The sequence below is a fragment of the Bombina bombina genome, chromosome 3 (assembly GCF_027579735.1).
Source record: "Bombina bombina isolate aBomBom1 chromosome 3, aBomBom1.pri, whole genome shotgun sequence".
Classification (NCBI taxonomy): domain Eukaryota; kingdom Metazoa; phylum Chordata; class Amphibia; order Anura; family Bombinatoridae; genus Bombina; species Bombina bombina.
The window spans coordinates 250,067,734-250,090,528 of record NC_069501.1 but is presented as its reverse complement, the minus strand read 5'-3'; the positions used below and the strand labels follow the sequence as shown (position 1 = coordinate 250,090,528).

General features: G+C 39.9%; 1 protein-coding gene across 2 annotated transcripts in view; it reads left to right on the top strand.

Annotated features, from left to right (window-relative positions):
• NAGPA (N-acetylglucosamine-1-phosphodiester alpha-N-acetylglucosaminidase) overlaps positions 1 to 22,795 on the top strand; it is a 203,224-nt gene that overhangs the window by 18,384 nt on the left and 162,045 nt on the right. For both annotated transcript variants that reach the window (XM_053706250.1, XM_053706249.1), the window contains exon 2: positions 14,157 to 14,630. In XM_053706250.1, the coding sequence (XP_053562225.1) occupies positions 14,157 to 14,630 (474 nt within the window). The remainder of the gene's footprint in view (positions 1 to 14,156; positions 14,631 to 22,795) is intronic.

The window sequence follows — 22,795 nt, the reverse complement described above, 5'->3', positions numbered from 1 at the left end:
TTTTCTGTCTGTTTGGGACCAAGGCTATTTTTACATTTTTGCGTTGTTTGTGTTTGGCTGTAATTTTCCTCTTGCTCATTTACTGTACCCACACATATTATATACCGTTTTTCTCGCCATTAAATGGACTTTCTAAAGATACCATTATTTTCATCATATCTTATAATTTACTATAAAAAAATTATAAAATATGAGGAAAAATGGAAAAAAACACACTTTTTCTAACTTTGACCCCAAAAATCTGTTACATATCTACAACCACCAAAAAACACCCATGCTAAATAGTTTCTAAATTTTGTCCTGAGTTTAGAAATACCCAATGTTTACATGTTCTTTGCTTTTTTTGCAAGTTATAGGGCCATAAATACAAGTAGCACTTTGCTATTTCCAAACCATTTTTTTTCAAAATTAGCGCTAGTTACATTAGAACACTAATATCTTTCAGGAATCTCTGAATATCCCTTGACATGTATATATTTTTTTTTAGTAGACATCCCAAAGTATTGATCTAGGCCAATTTTGGTATATTTCATTCCACCATTCCCCCGCCAAATGCGATCAAATACAAAAAATTTTCGGTGTCTCACTGAAATTATTTACAAACAGCTTGTGCAATTATGGCATAAATGGTTGTAAATTCTTCTCTGGGATCCCCTTTGTTCAGAAATAGCAGACATATATAGCTTTGGCGTTGCTTTTTGGTAATTAGAAGGTCGCTAAATGCCACTGCGCACCACACGTGTATTATGCCCAGCAGTTAAGGGGTTAATTAGGGAGCTTGTAGGGTTAATTTTAGCTTTAGTATAGTGTAGTACACAACCCAAAGTATTGATCTAGGCCCATTTTGGTATATTTCATGCCACCATTTTACCGCCAAATGCGATCAAATTAAAAAAAAAAAGTTAAATTTTTCACAATTTTAGGTTTCTCACTGAAAACATTTACAAACAGTTTGTGCAATTATGGTACAAATGGTTGTAAATGCTTCTCTGGGATCCCCTTTGTTCAGAAATAGCAGACATATATGACTTTGACGTTGCTTTCTGGTAATTAGAAGACCGCTAAATGCTGCTGCGCCTCACACGTGTATTATGGCTAGCAGTGAAGGGGTTAATTAGGGAGTTTGTAGGGAGCTTGCAGGGTTAATTTTATTTTTAGTATAGAGATCAGCCTCCAGTACTAAAAGTCTGCCAGTACTAAAATAAAAGTACTAAAATAATTTTTTTACAGCATATTTACATATGCTACTGTGTAGGATCCCCCCCTTAGCCCCCAACCTCCCTGATCCCCCCAAAACCGCTCTATAACCCTCCCCTCTGCCTTATTGGGGGCCATCTTGGGTACTGGCAGCTGTCTGCCAGTATCCAGTTTGCAAAAAAATATGTTTTATTTTATTTTTTATCCGGTTTTTCTGTAGTGTAGCTTCCCCCTCCCCACAGCCCAACACCCACCACCTAACTGATGTTTTTTTTTTTTTATTTTATTTACTTCTTTTTTTCTCATTTTCCTACAAACTTTTTCTGTAGTGTAGAGGTTCCCACCCGCTCCCTCCCCGTGCACGCGCCCGCCCCCGCCCTCCCGTGCACGTGCGCGCGTCAGTGCGTGCCCCCTGGCCTCCCCGCCCACGATCCCGCCCCCCCTCCACATCACGAAGGGCCATCGATGGCCGCCTCCCGGTCCGGCTCCCACCCACCACCGCAATAAGCCACCGTGGCTCTCTCTGCACCGGATGGTTTAAAACGGTTATTGCAGGATGCCTCCATATCGAGGCATCACTGCAATAACCGGAAAGCAGCTGGAAGTGAGCAGGATCACTTCCAGCTGCTTTCCACACCGAGGACGTGCAGGGTACGTTCTCAGGCGTTAACTGCCTTTTTTTTGAGGACGTACCCTGCACGTCCTCGGTCGTTAAGGGGTTAAAGCAGATGCGTTTGCAATGCAAATAGTATCGGGGAACATTTTCTGAATTCTTTTGCAAGGCACTGTAGTAAATGGTACCATAAGACATTTCAGAAGTCCCAATTCATAAATTAATCAGAATTAAAAAAGTGTTTTATAGTTACTTGCAAACAGCTGCCAGTACCTAAGATGTCAGGCACTAGTTAGAGGTGGAGGGTTAGAGAGCTGTTTGGGGGGGGGGGGGGCGTCAGGGAGGATGGAGGGTAAGGGGGGATCTTACTCTGCAGAAAATATAAAAATGTAATAAAAAAAAACATAAAAAAAAACTTTACATTTTCATTCTGGCAGACTGTCTGCCATTACCTAAGTTTGGGGTGACCAGTGGGGGTAAGGGAGCTGTTTGGGGGGGGATCAGTTAGGGATCAGGGGGTGAGAAGTGTCAAGTGGGATGGTAATCTCTACAAAGCTCATGGACTCTTGCTAATATGAAAGAAATGAATTTATCAGGTAAGTTCTTACATAAATTATGTTTTCTTTCATGTAATTAGCAAGAGTCCATGAGCTAGTGACGTATGGGATAATGACTACCCAAGATGTGGATCTTCCACGCAAGAGTCACTAGAGAGGGAGGGATAAAATAAAGACAGCCAATTCCGCTGAAAATAATCCACACCCAAAATAAAGTTTAAATCTTATAATGAAAAAAACTGTAATTATAAGCAGAAGAATCAAACTGAAACAGCTGCCTGAAGTACTTTTCTACCAAAAACTGCTTCAGAAGAAGAAAACACATCAAAATGGTAGAATTTAGTAAAAGTATGCAAAGAAGACCAAGTTGCTGCTTTGCAAATCTGATCAACCGAAGCTTCATTCCTAAACGCCCAGGAAGTAGAAACTGACCTTGTAGAATGAGCTGTAATCCTCTGAGGCGGAGTTTTACCCGACTCGACATAAGCATGATGAATTAAAGATTTCAACCAAGATGCCAAAGAAATGGCAGAGGCCTTCTGACCTTTCCTAGAACCGGAAAAGATAACAAATAGACTAGAAGTCTTTCGGAAATTCTTAGTAGCTTCAACATAATATTTCAAAGCTCTAACTACATCTAAAGAATGCAATGATTTCTCCTTAGAATTCTTAGGATTAGGAAATAATGAAGGAACCACAATTTCTCTACTAATGTTGTTAGAATTCACAACCTTAGGTAAAAATTTAAAAGAAGTTCGCAACACCACCTTATCCTGGTGAAAAATCAGAAAAGGAGACTCACAAGAAAGAGCAGATAATTCAGAAACTCTTCTGGCAGAAGAGATGGCCAAAAGGAACAAAACTTTCCAAGAAAGTAATTTAATGTCCAATGAATGCATAGGTTCAAACGGAGGAGCTTGAAGAGCCCCCAGAACCAAATTCAAACTCCAAGGAGGAGAAATTGACTTAATGACAGGTTTTATACGAACCAAAGCTTGTACAAAACAATGAATATCAGGAAGATTAGCAATCTTTCTGTGAAAAAGAACAGAAAGAGCAGAGATTTGTCCTTTCAAGGAACTTGCAGACAAACCTTTATCCAAACCATCCTGAAGAAACTGTAAAATTCTCGGAATTCTAAAAGAATGCCAGGAAAAATGATGAGAAAGACACCAAGAAATATAAGTCTTCCAGACTCTATAATATATCTCCCTAGATACGGATTTACGAGCCTGTAACATAGTATTAATCACAGAGTCAGAGAAACCTCTTTGACTAAGAATCAAGCGTTCAATCTCCATACCTTTAAATTTAAGGATTTGAGATCCTGATGGAAAAAAGGACCTTGCGACAGAAGGTCTGGTCTTAACGGAAGTCCACGGTTGGCAAGAGGCCATCCGGACAAGATCCGCATACCAAAACCTGTGAGGCCATGCTGGAGCTACCAGCAGAACAAACGAGCATTCCTTCAGAATCTTGGAAATTACTCTTGGAAGAAGAACTAGAGGCGGAAAGATATAGGCAGGATGATACTTCCAAGGAAGTGACAATGCATCCACTGCTTCCGCTTGAGGATCCCTGGATCTGGACAGATACCTGGGAAGTTTCTTGTTTAGATGAGAGGCCATCAGATCTATTTCTGGAAGTCCCCACATTTGAACAATCTGAAGAAAAACCTCTGGGTGAAGAGACCATTCGCCCGGATGTAACGTTTGGCGACTGAGATAATCCGCTTCCCAATTGTCTATACCTGGGATATGAACCGCAGAAACTAGACAGGAGCTGGATTCCGCCCATACCAGAATTCGAGATACTTCTTTCATAACCAGAGGACTGTGAGTCCCTCGATGATTGATGTATGCCACAGTTGTGACATTGTCTGTCTGAAAACAAATAAACGATTCTCTCTTTAGAAGAGGCCATGATTGAAGAGCTCTGAAAATTGCACGGAGTTCCAAAATATTGATCGGTAATCTCACCTCCTGAGATTCCCAAACCCCTTGTGCTGTCAGAGACCCCCACACAGCTCCCCAACCTGTAAGACTTGCATCTGTTGAAATTACAGTCCAGGTCGGAAGAACAAAAGAAGCCCCCTGAACTAAACGATGGTGATCTGTCCACCACGTCAGAGTGTCGTACAATCGGTTTTAAAGATATTAATTGAGATATCTTTGTGTAATCCTTGCACCACTGGTTCAGCATACAGAGCTGAAGAGGTCGCATGTGAAAACGAGCAAAGGGGATCGCGTCCGATGCAGCAGTCATAAGACCTAGAATTTCCATGTATAAGGCTACCGAAGGGAATGATTGTGACTGAAGGTTTCGACAAGCTGATATCAATTTCAGACGTCTCTTGTCTGTCAAAGACAGAGTCATGGACACTGAATCTATCTGGAAACCTAAAAAGGTTACCTTTGTCTGAGGAATCAATGAACTTTTTGGTAAATTGATCCTCCAACCATGATCTTGAAGAAACAACACAAGTCGATTCGTATGAGATTCTGCTAAATGTGAAGACTGAGCAAGTACCAAGATATCGTCCAAATAAGGAAATACCACAATACCCAGTTCTCTGATTACAGACAGAAGGGCACCGAGAACCTTTGTAAAAATTCTTGGAGCTGTTGCTAGGCCAAACGGTAGAGCCACAAACTGGTAATGCTTGTCTAGGAAAGAGAATCTCAGAAACTGATAGTGATCTGGATGAATCGGAATATGCAGATATGCATCCTGTAAATCTATTGTGGACATATAATGCCCTTGCTGAACAAAAGGCAGGATAGTCCTTACAGTTACCATTTTGAATGTTGGTATCCTTACATAACGATTCAATATTTTTAGATCCAGAACTGGTCTGAAGGAATTCTCCTTCTTTGGTACAATGAAGAGATTTGAATAAAACCCCAGCCCCTGTTCCTGAACTGGAACTGGCATAATTACTCCAGCCAACTCTAGATCTGAAACACATTTCAGAAATGCTCGAGCCTTCGCTGGGTTTACTGGGACACGGGAAAGAAAAAATCTCTTTGCAGGAGGCCTTATCTTGAAGCCAATTCTGTACCCTTCTGAAACAATGTTCTGAATCCAAAGATTGTGAATGGAATTGATCCAAATTTATTTGAAAAAACGTAATCTGCCCCCTACCAGCTGAGCTGGAATGAGGGCCGCACCTTCATGTGGACTTAGGAGCTGGCTTTGGTTTTCTAAAAGGCTTGGATTTATTCCATACTGGAGATGGTTTCCAAACTGATACTGCTCCTGAGGATGAAGGATCAGGCTTTTGTTCCTTATTGTGACGAAAGGAACGAAAACGATTATTAGACCTAAATTTACCTTTAGATTTTTTATCCTGTGGTAAAAAAGTTCCTTTCCCTCCAGTAACAGTTGAGATAATAGAATCCAACTGAGAACCAAATAATTTATTACCCTGGAAAGAAAGGGAAAGCAGAGTAGACTTAGAAGACATATCAGCATTCCAAGTTTTAAGCCATAAAGCTCTTCTAGCTAAAATAGCTAGAGACATATACCTGACATCAACTCTAATGATATCAAAGATGGCATCACAAATAAAATTATTAGCATGTTGAAGAAGAATAATAATGCTATGAGAATTATGATCTGTTACTTGTTGCGCTAAAGCTTCTAACCAAAAAGTTGAAGCTGCAACAACATCCGCTAAAGATATAGCAGGTCTAAGAAGATTACCTGAACACAAGTAAGCTTTTCTTAGAAAGGATTCAATTTTCCTATCTAAAGGATCCTTAAAGGAAGTACTATCTGCCGTAGGAATAGTAGTACGCTTAGCAAGAGTAGAGACAGCCCCATCAACCTTAGGGATTTTGTCCCAAAACTCTAATCTGTCAGATGGCACAGGATATAATTGCTTAAAACGTTTAGAAGGAGTAAATGAATTACCCAAATTATTCCATTCCCTGGAAATTACTTCAGAAATAGCACCAGGGACAGGAAAAACTTCTGGAATAACTACAGGAGATTTAAAAACCTTATTTAAACGTTTAGATTTAGTATCAAGAGGACCAGAATCCTCTATTTCTAATGCAATTAAGGCTTCTTTAAGTAAAGAACGAATAAATTCCATTTTAAATAAATATGAAGATTTATCAGCATCAACCTCTGAGACAGAATCCTCTGAACCAGAAGAACCATTATCAGAATCAGAATGATGTTCATTTAAAAATTCATCTGAAAAATGAGAAGTTTTAAAAGACTTTTTAAGTTTACTAGAAGGAGGAATAACAGACATAGCCTTCTTAATGGATTTAGAAACAAAATCTCTTATGTTATCAGGAACACTCTTGAGTATTAGATGTTGACGGAACAGCAACAGGTAATGTAACAGTACTAAAGGAAATATTATCTGCATTAACAAGTTTGTCATGACAAACAGTACAAACAACAGCTGGAGGAACAGATACCACAAGTTTACAGCAGATACACTTAACTTTGGTAGATCCAGCACCAGGCAGCGATTTTCCAGAAGTATCTTCTGACTCAGTGTCAACGTGGGACATCTTGCAATATGTAATAGAAAAAACAACATATAAAGCAAAATTGATCAAATTCCTTAAATGACAGTTTCAGGAATGGGAAAAAATGCCAGTGAACAAGCTTCTAGCAACCAGAAGCAATAAATAATGAGACTTAAATAATGTGGAGACAATAGTGACGCCCATATTTTTTTAGCGCCAAAAAAGACGCCCACATTATTTGGCGCCTAAATGCTTTTGGCGCCAAAAATGACGCCACATCCGGAACGCCGACACTTTTGGCGCAAAAAAAACGTCAAAAATGACGCAACTTCCGGCGACACGTATGACGCCGGAAACAGAAAAAAAAATTTGCGCCAAAAAAGTCAGCGCCAAGAATGACGCAATAAAATGAAGCATTTTCAGCCCCCGTGAGCCTAACAGCCCACAGGGAAAAAGTAAAATTTTAAGGTAAGAAAAAATTCCGATTATCCTAGTATGTGAAGGTATAATCTAGATTTTATTAAAGACACAGAGACGAGTATTTTTATGCATTACTCTTTCTTTACTACTCAATGCAGCCTTTTAAAGAACAAGATATATAAGATAATATAACATACACATAATAAGAACATAACATAGACTTATTATAGTGAGAAAAAACAGCCAATCAGCGCAGAGCATAGACTATAAACAAAGCACCCAATTAACATACTTCCTCTTTCTAATTGATGCTCAAAAGAAATAAAATATTAAACATCATAAGAAAACCAAAAAGTCCGAAACAACAGAGGGTAATAAACGCCAACTTCTTGTAGAACTGATGGACGAAATTCCATGGGATGTTGAATTTGATAGAAGGTAACGTAGATGTCCAGGGTTCAGTGGATGAAGGTTGAGATTTCTGAATTGACGGGAAGAATCCAGAAGATGAGAAAGGATTGGATTCACATGGATACTGTTAAAAAATATAAGAATTAGTAACACATAATGACGGTTATTAGGGTGGGAAAAAACACCATTATCTATGTGAGGAGGGAAAATACTCGTCTCTGTGTCTTTAATAAAATCTAGATTATACCTTCACATACTAGGATAATCTGAATTTTATTACAAGACCAGAGACTCCTATTTTTATGCAAGTTTAAAGTAGTTAGGAGAATAAATTAAGCGAGGCATGTTGAATGGGTCTGAAATAAAATTGTTTGAAAATGGAATCTGAAGACCAGTCTGCAGCATTTAAAATCTGTTGAAGAGGAGCCGCTTTCAAAAAGGCTTTCGAAGCAGCGGAACCTCTGACAGAATGAGCTGTAAAAGAAATGTTGATACCGGCCTCTTTCATGACCCATTTAACCCACCTAGCGATAGAGGTAGACGTGATAGGAGCATAGGGGGGAGCAAAAGAAATAAGCAGTTGATTATGGATAGGTTTCCTAAATATCAGAGTTCTAGATTCATATGACTTTAAGCATTCGACCACACACAAAGAGGGTTCAGAAGACAGATAAGGATAAAAGATGGAAGTAGATAAAGGTTTTTGTTCTGCGAGAAAGAAAGAAGGTGACTCCTTCAGGGGAGAAACGTTTAGAGTTCCAATCTAATGCTTTTACATCAGATACCCTTCTGAAAGAAATAAGGCATAGTAGGGTAGCGAGTTTAGCGGAAAGTTGTTTTAGAGTCAACAAGTTATTGTCTGGCCAGGATTTGAAAAGAGAGAAAACTAGGTCTACATCCCAGAAAAATTCGTGTTTGGGAACAGGAGGACGTTTTAATCTAATGGCTTTAAGAACTCTACAAACTAAAGGGTGTTTACCGATAGGTGAATTATTGATTAGATTATGTCTGGCAGAGATAGCCTATCTATGGACATTAATTGTTCTGTAAGCAAGGCCTGATTCAAAGAGGTGTGACAGATAATTAATGATTTCGGTTAAATCCGCAGAAATGGGATCCAAATCCCTTCGCAAGCACCAGCTAGACCATTTTGACCATGCGGCAAAATAACATCTGCGGGTACCTGGAGCCCAAGAGTCTTGAATGAGGGATCTAGCTCTCTCCGAAAGGCCTCGGAGAGACCAGGGTCCCCTGAAATTGTCCAAGCTATCAGAAAAAGAGAGCCTTGGAGAATTAGACTATGAAATTCGCCCTCCGGATTGACTAATAGGTGAGGAAGTGGAGGAAGAAGAATTGGAAGATTGGTGGACATCTCCAAGAGGGAGGGATACCAAGACTGGGTTGGCCAAAGGGGAGTCACTATAGTTAGGCATAGGAGATCCCCGCGGACTGTTGAAATTGTCCTCGGGATCATTGAGAATGGAGGGAAGGCATAAGCTTTCTTGGGGGGCCATGGTTGCAGGAAAGCATCTATGGCCGCAGCTTCCGGATCTGGACGCCAGCTGAAGTATGGGTAAATCTGGAAGTTGGTCCTGGATGCAAAAAGATCCAGGCAAAAGGGACCTCTGAGAGATTGGAGGAGTAAAAACATTTTCCTGTCTAATTTCCAATCGCTCGAATCTGTCAGATGACGAGATCCCCAATCTGCAGCTGTATTTGATAGACCTGGAATATATTCCGCTTTGATAGAAATATTCCTGTCTAAACAAAGGTGAATAAATTCCTTGGTAATGTTGGACAAATTCCTTGATTTGGTGCCTCCTAAACGATTGAGATATCGTACTGCTGAAATATTGTCCATGCGAAGGAGAATAGAAACTGGAGAAGAAAAATTGGCAAAACTTTTGACTGCAAACGAGCCAGCCAATAATTCCAAACAATTGATATGGAAACGTTTCTCCTCCAATGTCCATTTGCCACCGGTGATGGAAGGGCCGCAGCGTGCACCCCAGCCTGAAAGACTGGCATCGGATTCTATAATGAAGTCCGGAGTTCTGCCAAAGATGGCTCTCCCATTCCAGGCTTCTAAATGAGAGAGCCACCAAGACAATTCTTCTTTGGCTTCTAGGGACAAAGGAATCAAATGAGAATAAGAAAAACCTTTCCTCAAATGAAGAATCTTTAGTCTCTGAAGTTCTCGGTAATGTAATGGGGCAGGGAAAATAGCCTGAATAGAGGATGATAGTAACCCTACTATTCTGGCTATGGTTCTGATGGGAACTAAATCTTTGGATAAAGTTTTGGTAATTTCTTTCTTGATATTCTTTACCTTGTCTGAAGGAAGACTAAGAGTAGAGAGTATTGAATTGATTTTGAAGCCTAAGAAAATCAAAGACTTTGTGGGTAAGAGAACTGATTTCTGTTTGTTCACAATAAAACCTAAGGATTCTAATAAAGAAATTGTGGTAAATAGATGAGTCTGAAGGGAATGAAAATCTTGGTCCATAATCAAAATATCGTCCAAATAAATTATTAGACGAATTCCTCGGAGTCTCAACCAGGCCACTACAGGTTTCAGTAGCTTGGTGAAAATCCAAGGAGCAGAGGACAGACCAAAGGGAAGGCAAGTGAAATTCCAAAGCTGGTCTTCCCAACGGAAAGTCAAGAATTTCCAATGTTCTTGGGCGATTGGAACGGTTAGATAGGCGTCTGTGAGATCCAATCGAACCAACCAATCGTTTCCTCTTAGACATTCTCTTAAGTGAATACCTTCCATTTTGAAATGATGGTAAACTACAAAGGTATTTAACGTTTTTAGGTTTATGACTGGTCTGTATTGATTGTTTTTCTTTTTTACCAAAAACAGATTGCTTAGGTAATAATCTTGAGGTTGGGAGACTGGAAGAATTGCTTTTTTGGAGAAGAGAGAAGAAATTTCTCTCTTGACCAAAAGAGAGTCCTCTTGAGAAAACTGAATTGGATGGGGAAGACAGACTTGAATTGGGGGAGATATGAATTCTATGAGAATACCTGATACAGTTTGTAAAACCCAAGGGTCTGAAGTAATTGAAGCCCAATTTTGAGTAAACAGGGCGAGTCTGCCTCCAATTTTTTCTGGGAAAGAAAGGACATAGGGAAGAAATGAAGAACTTACCTGGAGCTTGTCTAGCTCTGGCTCTGGTCCTAAAACCTCTCTGAGTCCAGGGGCGACCTCTTGTCGGGAAAAAAGGAGGAAGTGGATGGTTCAGAATAACCTCTTTGGAATTGAGATTGAAACTGGTGTTGGTATTGTGATTGTTGGGGATAGTAATGAGACCTGGATAGGATTGGCGGCCGGGAAAGCGGCCTCTGCCTCTCCCGGCCCTGTCGGAGAAACCCTGGTTAGGGTAGAAAATTTTCTTAACAGATGTTTTCACTTTATTTAGGTTAGAGAAAGTATTTACGTATTGGCTTAAGTCCTTTAAGTAAGAGTCTCCAAACAAAAGACCCTTGTTGTCTGAAGCGATATTACTTGAGGAAAAATCAGAAATTTTCGGATCTATTTTCCTCAAGATGTTACGTCTTCTTTCTCCAGACATTGCGCAATTCGTGTTCCCAATAAAACACAGGAGTCTTTGTACCCATTCTCTGACCACATAGGGATCCAAAGGGCAATTTTCGGCTACGCCTTGTTCAGATAATTCGAATAATTTAGTGAGGGGACCAACTGAATCTAAAAGTTTATCTTGGCAAATTTTCCAGGATCTATCTATTCCTTTTTTCAGTTTATATCCTGGGGAACCAATAAATTTTAAAATTTTGGGGTCAACTTCAGGTGTGATGGAAGCATTCTTTGGTAACAGGGGACGAGGACATTCGGCTTTCATTTTGTTGCGGGTTTGCTTTTTTAGGGGTTTACGTAATTGGTGGTCAATGAATTTAGCTAAATCCAGGGGGGGACACCACTCGGCGGACCGGGGATGGTGTAAGTCGTCTGGTTTAAACCTAGGGTTACCCAAACAATCTAAAAAGTCCTCTTCATCCTCACTGCCATCGGAATTATCCGAATCATTGAAATTGTCTGAATTAATATCAGTGTATTCGTCACCATCTGACTCTTCAGAATCTGAAGATGGATTATCAATATTATTTTTTGACTTAAATTTTAATTTTTTGCATACATGAGTATCCCCTGTTTGGTTACCCTCAGGGTGCAGGGTTCTACTAACAGCGGTTTTTCTTCCTTTGCTGTGAGGAATATTAGTCTCAGTTAAAAGTTGGCGAGACTTTTCAATAAGTTTTTTTGCTTGCTTTATAGGCAATAGATGGGTTCTTTCTTTTTAAAGATATTTTTCTTTGTTTCTCTCCCATCAAAGAGGTCATTTTGTTAAATAAATTATTCATAGAGGAATCAATCATAAATTGTACTGTATGTAAGGTCAAGGGAGGTGATTTAGATTGAGTTTCAGACATTGTTTATAATGTTTTGTCAAAAAACAATGTGAGGTAAAATTAAATATTAAATTAGTTGATTATCAAATCTCCCTTATAAGAAAATATTTTTTATGTATAAAATTTGATATATATATAGTTGAAAGGGTCTGGCAAAACAGACTATTGAAAGGACAAACAAAATATTTTCTGAGGTAAAAACTGTTTGGTTCAATTAGTTAGCTAAAACGATTAATACAGAATTTATAATAAATATAATTGCAATGTATTATAACTGCCAGAAGATGGCAACATAAGCTGAGGAGAAAATACTCAATGTTAAAATGAGAGAAATGTCAGGACCGAGTGGAAAAGACACAAAGTTACCACTCGGTTAACAGCAGAGGTACAGCTGACAGGAGGCAGGGTTATTACGTCAGCGGTAATGGGCGGGAAGGGGACGGCCCACAAAATGGCGAACGGGCTGAGAAAAGAAAAGAATGCAGGAGGGGAAAAAACACTGTGTGAACAGCGGAGCAGCAAAGTGAAGCAGAATGTCAGTAGGTGACAAGGCTAAAGTTACAATAGAGTCACAAAACTTAAATATAAGAAAAGTGAAAACCGGAAGAAAAAATACATATATAGGGGTAAACAAGGGTGTTAAAGTTACAAACGAAGTAAACAGAAAACGGAAAAAATGTTAAAGGGGATAAAAATATCTATAAAGACAATAGTGATAACGTTTTTATTAATATTATGACTGCACTACTTATCTGAGTGAGCAGCAAAAAGAAAGAGGAAGTATGTTAATTGGGTGCTCTGTTTATAGTCTATGCTCTGCGCTGATTGGCTGTTTTTTCTCACTATAATAAGTCTATGTTATGTTCTTATTATGTGTATGTTATATTATCTTATATATCTTGTTCTTTAAAAGGCTGCATTGAGTAGTAAAGAAAGAGTAATGCATAAAAATAGGAGTCTCTGGTCTTGTAATAAAATTGATTTATTCATATGCATTATCCTAAATATGAAACTGACTGTCTGAAATAAGGAACGTTGAACATCCTGAGTCAAGGCAAATAAATGTTTGAATACATATATTTAGAACTTTATAAAAAAGTGCCCAACCATAGCTTAGAGTGTCACAGAAAATAAGACTTACTTACCCCAGGACACTCATCTACATGTAGTAGAAAGCCAAACCAGTACTGAAATGAAAATCAGTAGAGGTAATGGTATATAAATAAGAGTATATTGTCGATCTGAAAAGGGAGGTAAGAGATGAATCTCTACGACCGATAACAGAGAACCTATGAAATAGACCCCGTAGAAGGAGATCATTGAATTCAAATAGGCAATACTCTCCTCACATTCCTCTGACATTCACTGCACGCTGAGAGGAAAACCGGGCTCCAACCTGCTGCGGAACGCATATCAACGTAGAATCTAGCACAAACTTACTTCACCACCTCCATAGGAGGCAAAGTTTGTAAAACTGATTTGTGGGTGTGGTGAGGGGTGTATTTATAGGCATTTTGAGGTTTGGGAAACTTTGCCCCTCCTGGTAGGAATGTATATCCCATACGTCACTAGCTCATGGACTCTTGCTAATTACATGAAAGAAACTATGATTTGTGTGGGTACCTTTTTAAATGAAAAGCACTAAGGTTGCACTTGCTTTAACTGAATAGTTTTCAATGATTGTTTTTTTTTTTTTTTACTGTCCAGATGTATTTTGTACATGCTTCCTGCACTTGCAGTGAAACACCACATCTGCTCACAGAGCTTTAAATTGAGTAAGTGCCCTTGCGATATACAACATTGTCAGCTCAATGCGCTTATGCATGTGCACAGTAACCAATATCGCTGAGACACTGATTTACAAGACGCAAGTTTGCTAATACAAGTGTACTTCAAAAAATGTTTCTATACAAAAGTGAAATGCACTTTAATTTTGACTTCTGTCTCTTTACATGTAATGATTCAATTCATTGTTTTTCTTTTAATGGAGCCTCATTAAAAAGTACAAGTTTTAATACTAGTTTTGTTGTATTATAGAGATTCCCTGCTTGATGATTTGCTGCTGCCGTATCCTCTGTTTTCCCAGCATGGTCCAAGTCACAGCAATCGTAAAGTTCGGGACTGCCAGCCCATTGCGTATGGTAATAGAACACATGAAGAATGGCCCAGCATTAAGAACATAACTCTTCCATTGACTACAACAAAAATATTTGAATATAACTTTTTTGGCTCAGTAATCTATGGCCACTTTACATATATAAACCATCCTCTGAGGACCTTTTCTGTTTTGGAACCTGGTGGACCAGGAGGTTGTGATAGAAACAGAACAGAAACTGTGGAATTAACGGCAAGACATGGAAAGTGCATTGTTGCTCAGAATGGTGGATTTTTTGATGTAAATACTGGGAGTTGCATTGGGAATGTTGTGAGCAATGGTAAGCTGGTGAGAAACTCCAAAGGAATTCAGAATGCTCAGTTTGGAATAAAGGCAGATGGTACAATGGTTTTTGGGTAAGAATCTTTCATGATATAAAAGAGCATTAAAGTGATTTTTTTTATTTTACACCTAAAAAAGATGGTTTTAAATTGATGGTAAACTTCGTTCTTTGTATAAACAGATCTGGAATGTAAGCAATATTTTACATCAGTTGTAATGAAGATACGCTTTAACTTACCTTTTATTGTAAATATGAAATTCAAATAACCCTGTGCTCCGGCCGCCCACTTTAAAAAAAAATAATTTTTTTTTTGTGAGCTTACGGTTTGAACTGTTCTCCAATCAGCGTTCTAGGGTCAACAAAAGTGCCATATGGCTATAGCATCGATTGAAAAACAGTTCAAACCGTTAGCTCAAAAAAAAAATATTTTTGAAGTGGGCGGCTCTGGTATTTGAATTTCATATCTACATTACAAGGTAAGTTAAAGCGTATCTTCACTACAACTGATGAATTATACTCCATCTAAAATACTCCAAACATTCCAGATCTGTTTATACAAAGAAGGAAGTTTACCATCACTTTAAAATGTTAGAGATGTTTTTTTTTTAACTTGTTATTCCTGTACTTTCAAAATCAAGTTTCCCTCCAGCAGTCTTTTCTTTCTTCCTTTTTTAAAATTTGCAATAAGTATTTTTTTTTTTAACAAACCATGCAATTTAAAGCAACCTTCTCATTTACTCCTATTATCAATTTTTATTTGTTCTCTTTATTTCAAAAGCAGGAATGTAAGCTTAAGAACCTGACCATTTTTGGTTCACACCTGGGTAGCCCTTGCTGATTGGTGGCTAAATTATTTTTTTCCTTACCTAGTAACCAGTTGGTGCAGGATTGCTTAATTTCAGAGATGTCTGGGTATTGCCGTTCCTAGATGCTTGGGTACCAAGTGTTACATAATATGTACTTTTACATTTCTCAGAATCCAACCACTATTTTTTCAGTTATGTATTTTACCTGTAAATTCCCTTTTGCAGATTATGGATCTGAGGCTTTTGATGTAGACTTATTTTTGTTTTTTTTCAGAAAACACAATGTTTTGCCTATAGCTCACATCTACCTGTAAACCTGAATATAACTTGTACATTTGTTATGTGATTGGACATACAGTATATTCTATGTTGTCGTTGCTGAAAATCTCAATAAAAGATAACACAAAATGCTCCAATATGTTATATGAATTTTTTTATTGCATTTTTTTACCTGTAACATTGGGCCCCATTTATGAAGCTGTAGATGCAGTTTCTGGAATGAGCAGGCCTGAAAAGCTTAATACAGTAGAATTGCATCAAGTGCATAATAAGACAATGCAATAACACCTATTTTGATTTTTAAATAAGCAGTAGATTTATTTTTTCTGACCCCCAGTATCATGTAACAGACATCAGCCAATCACAGACTAGTATACTTATACCCTGTGAGCTTGTGCACATGCTCAGCAGGAGCTTGTTACCCAGAAAATGTGAATGTAAAAAGACTGTGCAAAATTTGATAATGGAAGCAAATTGGAATGTATCTTAAAACTGCTGCTCTTTCTAAATCCTTAAAGTTTATTTCTCTTGTAAGGTGTATCCAGTCCACGGATCATCCATTACTTGTGGGATATTCTCCTTCCCAACAGGAAGTTGCAAGAGGATCACCCACAGCAGAGCTGTCTATATAGCTCCTCCCCTAACTGCCATACCCAGTCATTCTCTTGCAACTCTCGACAAGCATGGAAGTAGTAAGAGAGAAGTGGTGAAACGTAGTTGTTTTCTCTTTAGGTGTATCCAGTCCACGGATCATCCATTACTTGTGGGATATTCTCCTTCCCAACAGGAAGTTGCAAGAGGATCACCCACAGCAGAGCTGCTATATAGCTCCTCCCCTAACTGCCATATCCAGTCATTCTCTTGCAAGCTCTCAACATAGCTGGAGGTAGTTAGAGGAAAGTGGTAAAATATAGTTAGTTTTTTCTTCAATCAAAAGTTTATTGTTTTTAAATGGTTCCCGGAGTGTACTATTTTATCTCAGGCAGCATTTAGAAGAAGAATCTGCCTGCGTTTTTCTATGATCTTAGCAGAAGTAACTAAGATCCACTGCTATTCTCACATATGTCTGAGGAGTGAGGTAACTTCATAGGGAGAATGGCGTGCAGGGTATCCTGCAATAAGGTATGTGCAGTTAAGTTTTTCTAGGGATGGAATTTGCTAGAAAATGCTGCTGATACCGGATTAATGTAAGTTAAAGCCTAAATACAGTGATTTAATAGCGACTAGTATCAGGCTTGCTATCAGAGGTATATACTCTGATTAATGTGCAATATAAAACGTTTGCTGGCATGTTTAATCGTTTTTATATATGCTTTGGTGATAAAACTTATTGGGGCCTAGTTTTTTCCACATGGCTGGCTTTATTTTTGCCTAGAAACAGTTTCCTGAGGCTTTCCACTGTTATAGTATAAAAGTTACAGTTGGTGCAGTTAAAATTACAAACTGTGACATTCAGCTTCCCTCAGCAGTCCCCTGCATGCTATAGGACATCTCTGAAGGGCTCAAAAGGCTTCAAAAGTAGGAGCTGTGGCAGTTGTTATGACTGTTTAAAAAACATATTTTTCGTTTTGTTAATCTGTTTTTTGTATTAAGGGGTTAATCATCCATTTGCAAGTGGGTGCAATTCTCTGCTAACTTGTTACATACACTGTAAAAAATGTGTTAGTGTAACTGCCTTTTTTCACTGTTATTTCAAATTTTGGCAAAATTTGTTTCTCTTAAAGGCACAGTAACGTTTTTTTATATTGCTTGTTAACTTGATTTAAAGTGTTTTCCAAGCTTGCTAGTCTCATTGCTAGTCTGTATAAACATGTCTGACATAGAGGAAACTACTTGTTCATTATGTTTAAAAGCCATGGAGGAACCCCATAGGAGAATGTGTACTAAATGTATTGATTTCACTTTAAACAATAAAGATCAGCTGTTATCTTTAAAAGAATTATCACCAGAGGATTCTGACAAGGGGGAAGTTATGCCGACTAACTCTCCCCACGTGTCGGACCCTTTGACTCCCGCTCAAGGGACTCACGCTAAAATGGCGCCAAGTACATCAGACGCCCATAGTGATTACTTTGCAGGACATGGCGGCAATCATGGATAATACCCCGTCAGCGGTATTAGCCAGACTGCCTGAATTCAGAGGAAAGCGCAATAGCTCTGGGGTTAGACGTAATACAGAGCGCGCAGATGTTTTAAGGCCCATGTCTGATACTGCGTCACAATATGCAGAAGCTGAGGAAGAGCTTCAGTCTGTGGGTGACGTCTCTGACTCGGGGAAACCTGATTCAGATATGTCTACTTTTAAATTTAAGCTTGAGAACCTCCGGGTGTTGCTTGGAGAGGTTTTAGCTGCTCTGAATGACTGTGACACAATTGCAGTGCCAGAGACATTGTGTAGACTGGATAAATACTACACGGTGCCGGTGTGTACTGACGTTTTTTCAATACCTAAAAGGTTTACAGAAATTATTACTAAGCAGTGGGACAGACCCGGTGTGCCGTTTTCCCCCCCTCCTATTTTTAGAAAAATGTTTCCAATAGACGCCACCACACGGGACTTATGGCAGACGGTCCCTAAGGTGGAGGGAGCAGTTTCTACTTTAGCAAAGCGTACCACTATCCCTGTCGAGGACAGTTTTCAGATCCAATGGATAAAAAATTAGGTTACCTTAAGAAAATGTTTATTCAACAAGGTTTTATCCTGCAGCCCCTTGCATGCATTGCTCCTGTCACTGCTGCTGTGGCGTTCTGGTTTGAGTCTCTGGAAGAGGCCTTTCAGACAGCTACTCCATTGACTGAAATACTTGACAAGCTTAGAACACTTAAGCTAGCTAATTCTTTTGTTTCTGATGCCATTGTTCATTTGACTAAACTAACGGCTAAGAATTCTGGATTCGCCATCCAGGCGTGTAGGGCGCTATGGCTTAAATCTTGGTCAGCTGACGTGACTTCAAAGTCTAAATTACTTAACATTCCCTTCAAGGGGCAGACCCTATTCGGTCCTGGTTTGAAGGAAATTATTGCTGACATTACTGGAGGTAAGGGTCATACCCTTCCTCAGGACAGGGCCAAATCAAGGGCCAAACAGTCTAATATTCGTGCCTTTCGAAACTTCAAGGCAGGTGCAGCATCAACTTCCTCTGCTACAAAACAAGAGGGAACTTTTGCGCAATCCAAGCCGGCCTGGAAATCTAACCAGGCCTGGAGCAAAGGCAAGCAGGCCAGAAAGCCTGCTGCTGCCTCTAAGACAGCATGAAGGAACGGCCCCCTATCCGGCAACGGATCTAGTAGGGGGCAGACTTTCTCTCTTCGCCCAGGCGTGGGCAAGAGATGTTCAGGATCCCTGGGCGTTGGAGATCATATCTCAGGGATATCTTCTGGACTTCAAAGCTTCCCCCCCACAAGGGAGATTTCACCTTTCGAGATTATCTGTAAACCAGATAAAGAAAGAGGCATTCTTACGCTGTGTGCAAGACCTCCTAGTAATGGGAGTGATCCATCCAGTTTCACAGACTGAACAGGGACAGGGATTTTATTCAAATCTGTTTGTGGTTCCCAAAAAAGAGGGAACCTTCAGACCAATTTTGGATCTAAAGATCTTAAACAAATTCCTCAGAGTTCCATCATTCAAAATGGAAACTATTCGGACCATCCTACCTATGATCCAGGAGGGTCAGTACATGACCACAGTGGATTTGAAGGATGCTTACCTTCACATACCGATTCACAAAGATCATCATCGGTTCCTAAGGTTTGCCTTTCTAGACAGGCATTACCAGTTTGTGGCTCTTCCATTCGGGTTAGCTACAGCCCCAAGAATTTTTACAAAGGTTCTGGGGTCTCTTCTGGCGGTCCTAAGACCACGGGGCATAGCAGTGGCCCCTTATCTAGACGACATCCTGATACAGGCGTCAAACTTCCAAATTGCCAAATCTCATACGGACATAGTGTTGGCATTTCTGAGGTCGCATGGGTGGAAAGTGAACGAGGGAAAGAGTTCTCTATCACCCCTCACAAGGGTTTCCTTCCTAGGAACTCTGATAGATTCTGTAGAAATGAAAATTTACCTGACGGAGTCCAGGTTATCAAAGCTTCTAAATTCCTGCCATGTTCTAAACTACATTCCGCGCCCTTCGGTGGCTCAGTGCATGGAAGTGATCGGCTTAATGGTAGCGGCGATGGACATAGTGCCATTTGCGCGCCTACATCTCAGACCGCTGCAATTATGCATGCTCAGTCAGTGGAATGGTTATTACACAGATTTGTCCCTTCTGCTAAATCTGGATCAAGAGACCAGAGGTTCTCTTCTCTGGTGGCTATCTCGGGTCCATCTGTCCAAAGGTATGACCTTTCGCAGGCCAGATTGGACAATTGTAACAACAGATGCCAGCCTTCTAGGTTGGGGTGCAGTCTGGAATTCCCTAAAGGCTCAGGGATCGTGGACTCAGGAGGAGAAACTCCTCCCAATAAATATTCTGGAGTTAAGAGCAATATTCAATGCTCTTCTAGCTTGGCCTCAGTTAGCAACCCTGAGGTTCATCAGATTTCAGTCGGACAACATCACGACTGTGGCTTACATCAACCATCAAGGGGGGACCAGGAGCTCCCTAGCGATGTTAGAAGTCTCCAAGATAATTCGCTGGGCATAGACTCACTCTTGCCATCTATCAGCGATCCATATCCCAGGTGTAGAGAACTGGGAGGCGGATTTTCTAAGTTGTCAGACTTTTCATCCGGGGGAGTTGGAACTCCATCCGGAGGTGTTTGCTCAATTGGTTCATCGTTGGGGCACACCAGAATTGGATCTCATGGCGTCTCGCCAGAACGCCAAGCTTCCTTGTTACGGATCCAGGTCCAGGGACCCAGAAGCGACGCTGATAGATGCTCTAGCAGCACCGTGGTTCTTCAACCTGGCTTATGTGTTTCCACCGTTTCCTTTGCTCCCTCGACTGATTGCCAAAATCAAACAGGAGAGAGCATCAGTGATCTTGTTTGCGCCTGCGTGGCCACGCAGGACCTGGTATGCAGACCTGGTGGACATGTCATCCTTTCCACCTTGGCCTCTGCCTCTGAGACAAGACCTTCTACTACAACGTCCTTTCAATCATCCAAATCTAATTTCTCTGAGGCTGACTGCCTGGAGATTGAACGCTTGATTTTATCAAGGCGTGGCTTCTCCCAGTCAGTCATTGATACCTTAATACAGGCACGAAAGCCTGTAACCAGGAAAATCTACCATAAGATATGGCGCAAATATCTTCATTAGTGTGAATCCAAGAATTACTCATGGAGTAAGGTTAGGATTCCTAGGATATTGTCCTTTCTCCAAGAGGGTTTGGATAAAGGATTATCAGCTAGTTCTTTAAAGGGACAGATTTCTGCTCTGTCTATCCTTTTGCACAAGCGTCTGGCAGAGGTTCCAGACGTCCAGCCATTTTGTCAGGCTTTGGTTAGAATTAAGCCTGTGTTTAAACCTGTTGCTTCTCCATGGAGCTTAAACTTGGTTCTTAAGGTTCTTCAAGGAGTTCCGTTTTGAACCCCTTCATTCCATTGATATCAAACTTTTATCTTGGAAAGTTCTGTTTTTGATGGCTATTTCCTCGGCTCGTAGAGTCTCTGAGTTATCAGCTTTACAATGTGATTCTCCTTATCTGATTTTCCATACAGATAAAGTAGTTCTGCGTACAAAACCTGGGTTTTTACCTAAGGTAGTTTCCAACAAGAATATCAATCAAGAGATTGTTGTTCCATCATTGTGTCCTAATCCTTCAAAGAAGGAACGTCTTTTACATAATTTGGACGTAGTTCGTGCTTTAAAGTTTTACTTACAAGCGACTAAAGATTTTCGTCAAACATCTTCCCTGTTTGTTGTTTACTCTGGACAGAGGAGAGGTCAAAAGGCTTCGACAACCTCTTTCTTTTTGGCTTCGGAGCGTAATACGCTTAGCCTATGAGACTGCTGGACAGCAGCCTCCTGAAAGGATTACAGCTCATTCTACTATAGCTGTGGCTTCCACCTGGGCCTTTAAAAATGAGGCTTCTGTTGAACAGATTTGCAAAGCGGCGACTTGGTCTTCGCTTCATACCTTTTCAAAATTTTACAAATTTGATACTTTTGCTTCTTCGAAGGCTATTTTTGGGAGAAAGGTTCTACAGGCAGTGGTCCCTTCCGTTTAAGTACCTGCCTTGTCCCTCCCTTCATCCGTGTACTTAAGCTTTGGTATTGGTATCCCACAAGTAATGGATGATCCGTGGACTGGATACACCTAACAAGAGAAAACATAATTTATGCTTACCTGATAAATTTATTTCTCTTGTGGTGTATCCAGTCCACGGCCCGCCCTGTCCTTTTAAGGCAGGTCTATATTTTAAACTACAGTCACCACTGCACCCTATGGTTTCTCCTTTCTCGGCTAGTTTCGGTCGAATGACTGGATATGGCAGTTAGGGGAGGAGCTATATAGCAGCTCTGCTGTGGGTGATCCTCTTGCAACTTCCTGTTGGGAAGGAGAATATCCCACAAGTAATGGATGATCCGTGGACTGGATACACCACAAGAGAAATAAATTTATCAGGTAAGCATAAATTATGTTTTTTTCTTCAATCAAAAGTTTATTTTTAAATGGTACCGGAGTTGTACTATTTTTGTCCCAGGCAGAAAATAGAAGAAGAATCTGCCTGTGATCTCTATGATCTTAGCAGGTTGTAACTAAGATCCATTGCTGTTCTCACACATAACTGAAGAGAGAGGTAACTTCAGCTGGGGAATGGCGTGCAGGTTATCCTGCTATGAGGTATGTGCAGTTAAAATTTTTTTCTAGAGATGTAAATGCTAGAAAATGCTGCTGTTACCAGATTTATGTAAGGTAAGTCTGAATACAGTGATTTAATAGCGACTGGTATCATGCTTACTTTCAGAGGTAATACTCTTATAGATTTTCAATATAAAACGTTTGCTAGAAATGTTTAAACGTTTTTATATATGCTTTGGTGATAAAACTTTATTGGGGCCTAGTTTTTTTCCACATGGCTGGCTTAAATTTGCCTAGAAACAGTTTCCTTAGGCTTTCCACTGTTTAGACATGAGTGGGAGGGGCCTAATTTAGCGCTTTATTGCGCAGTAACTTTTACAGACTGAGACATCCAGCTTTCC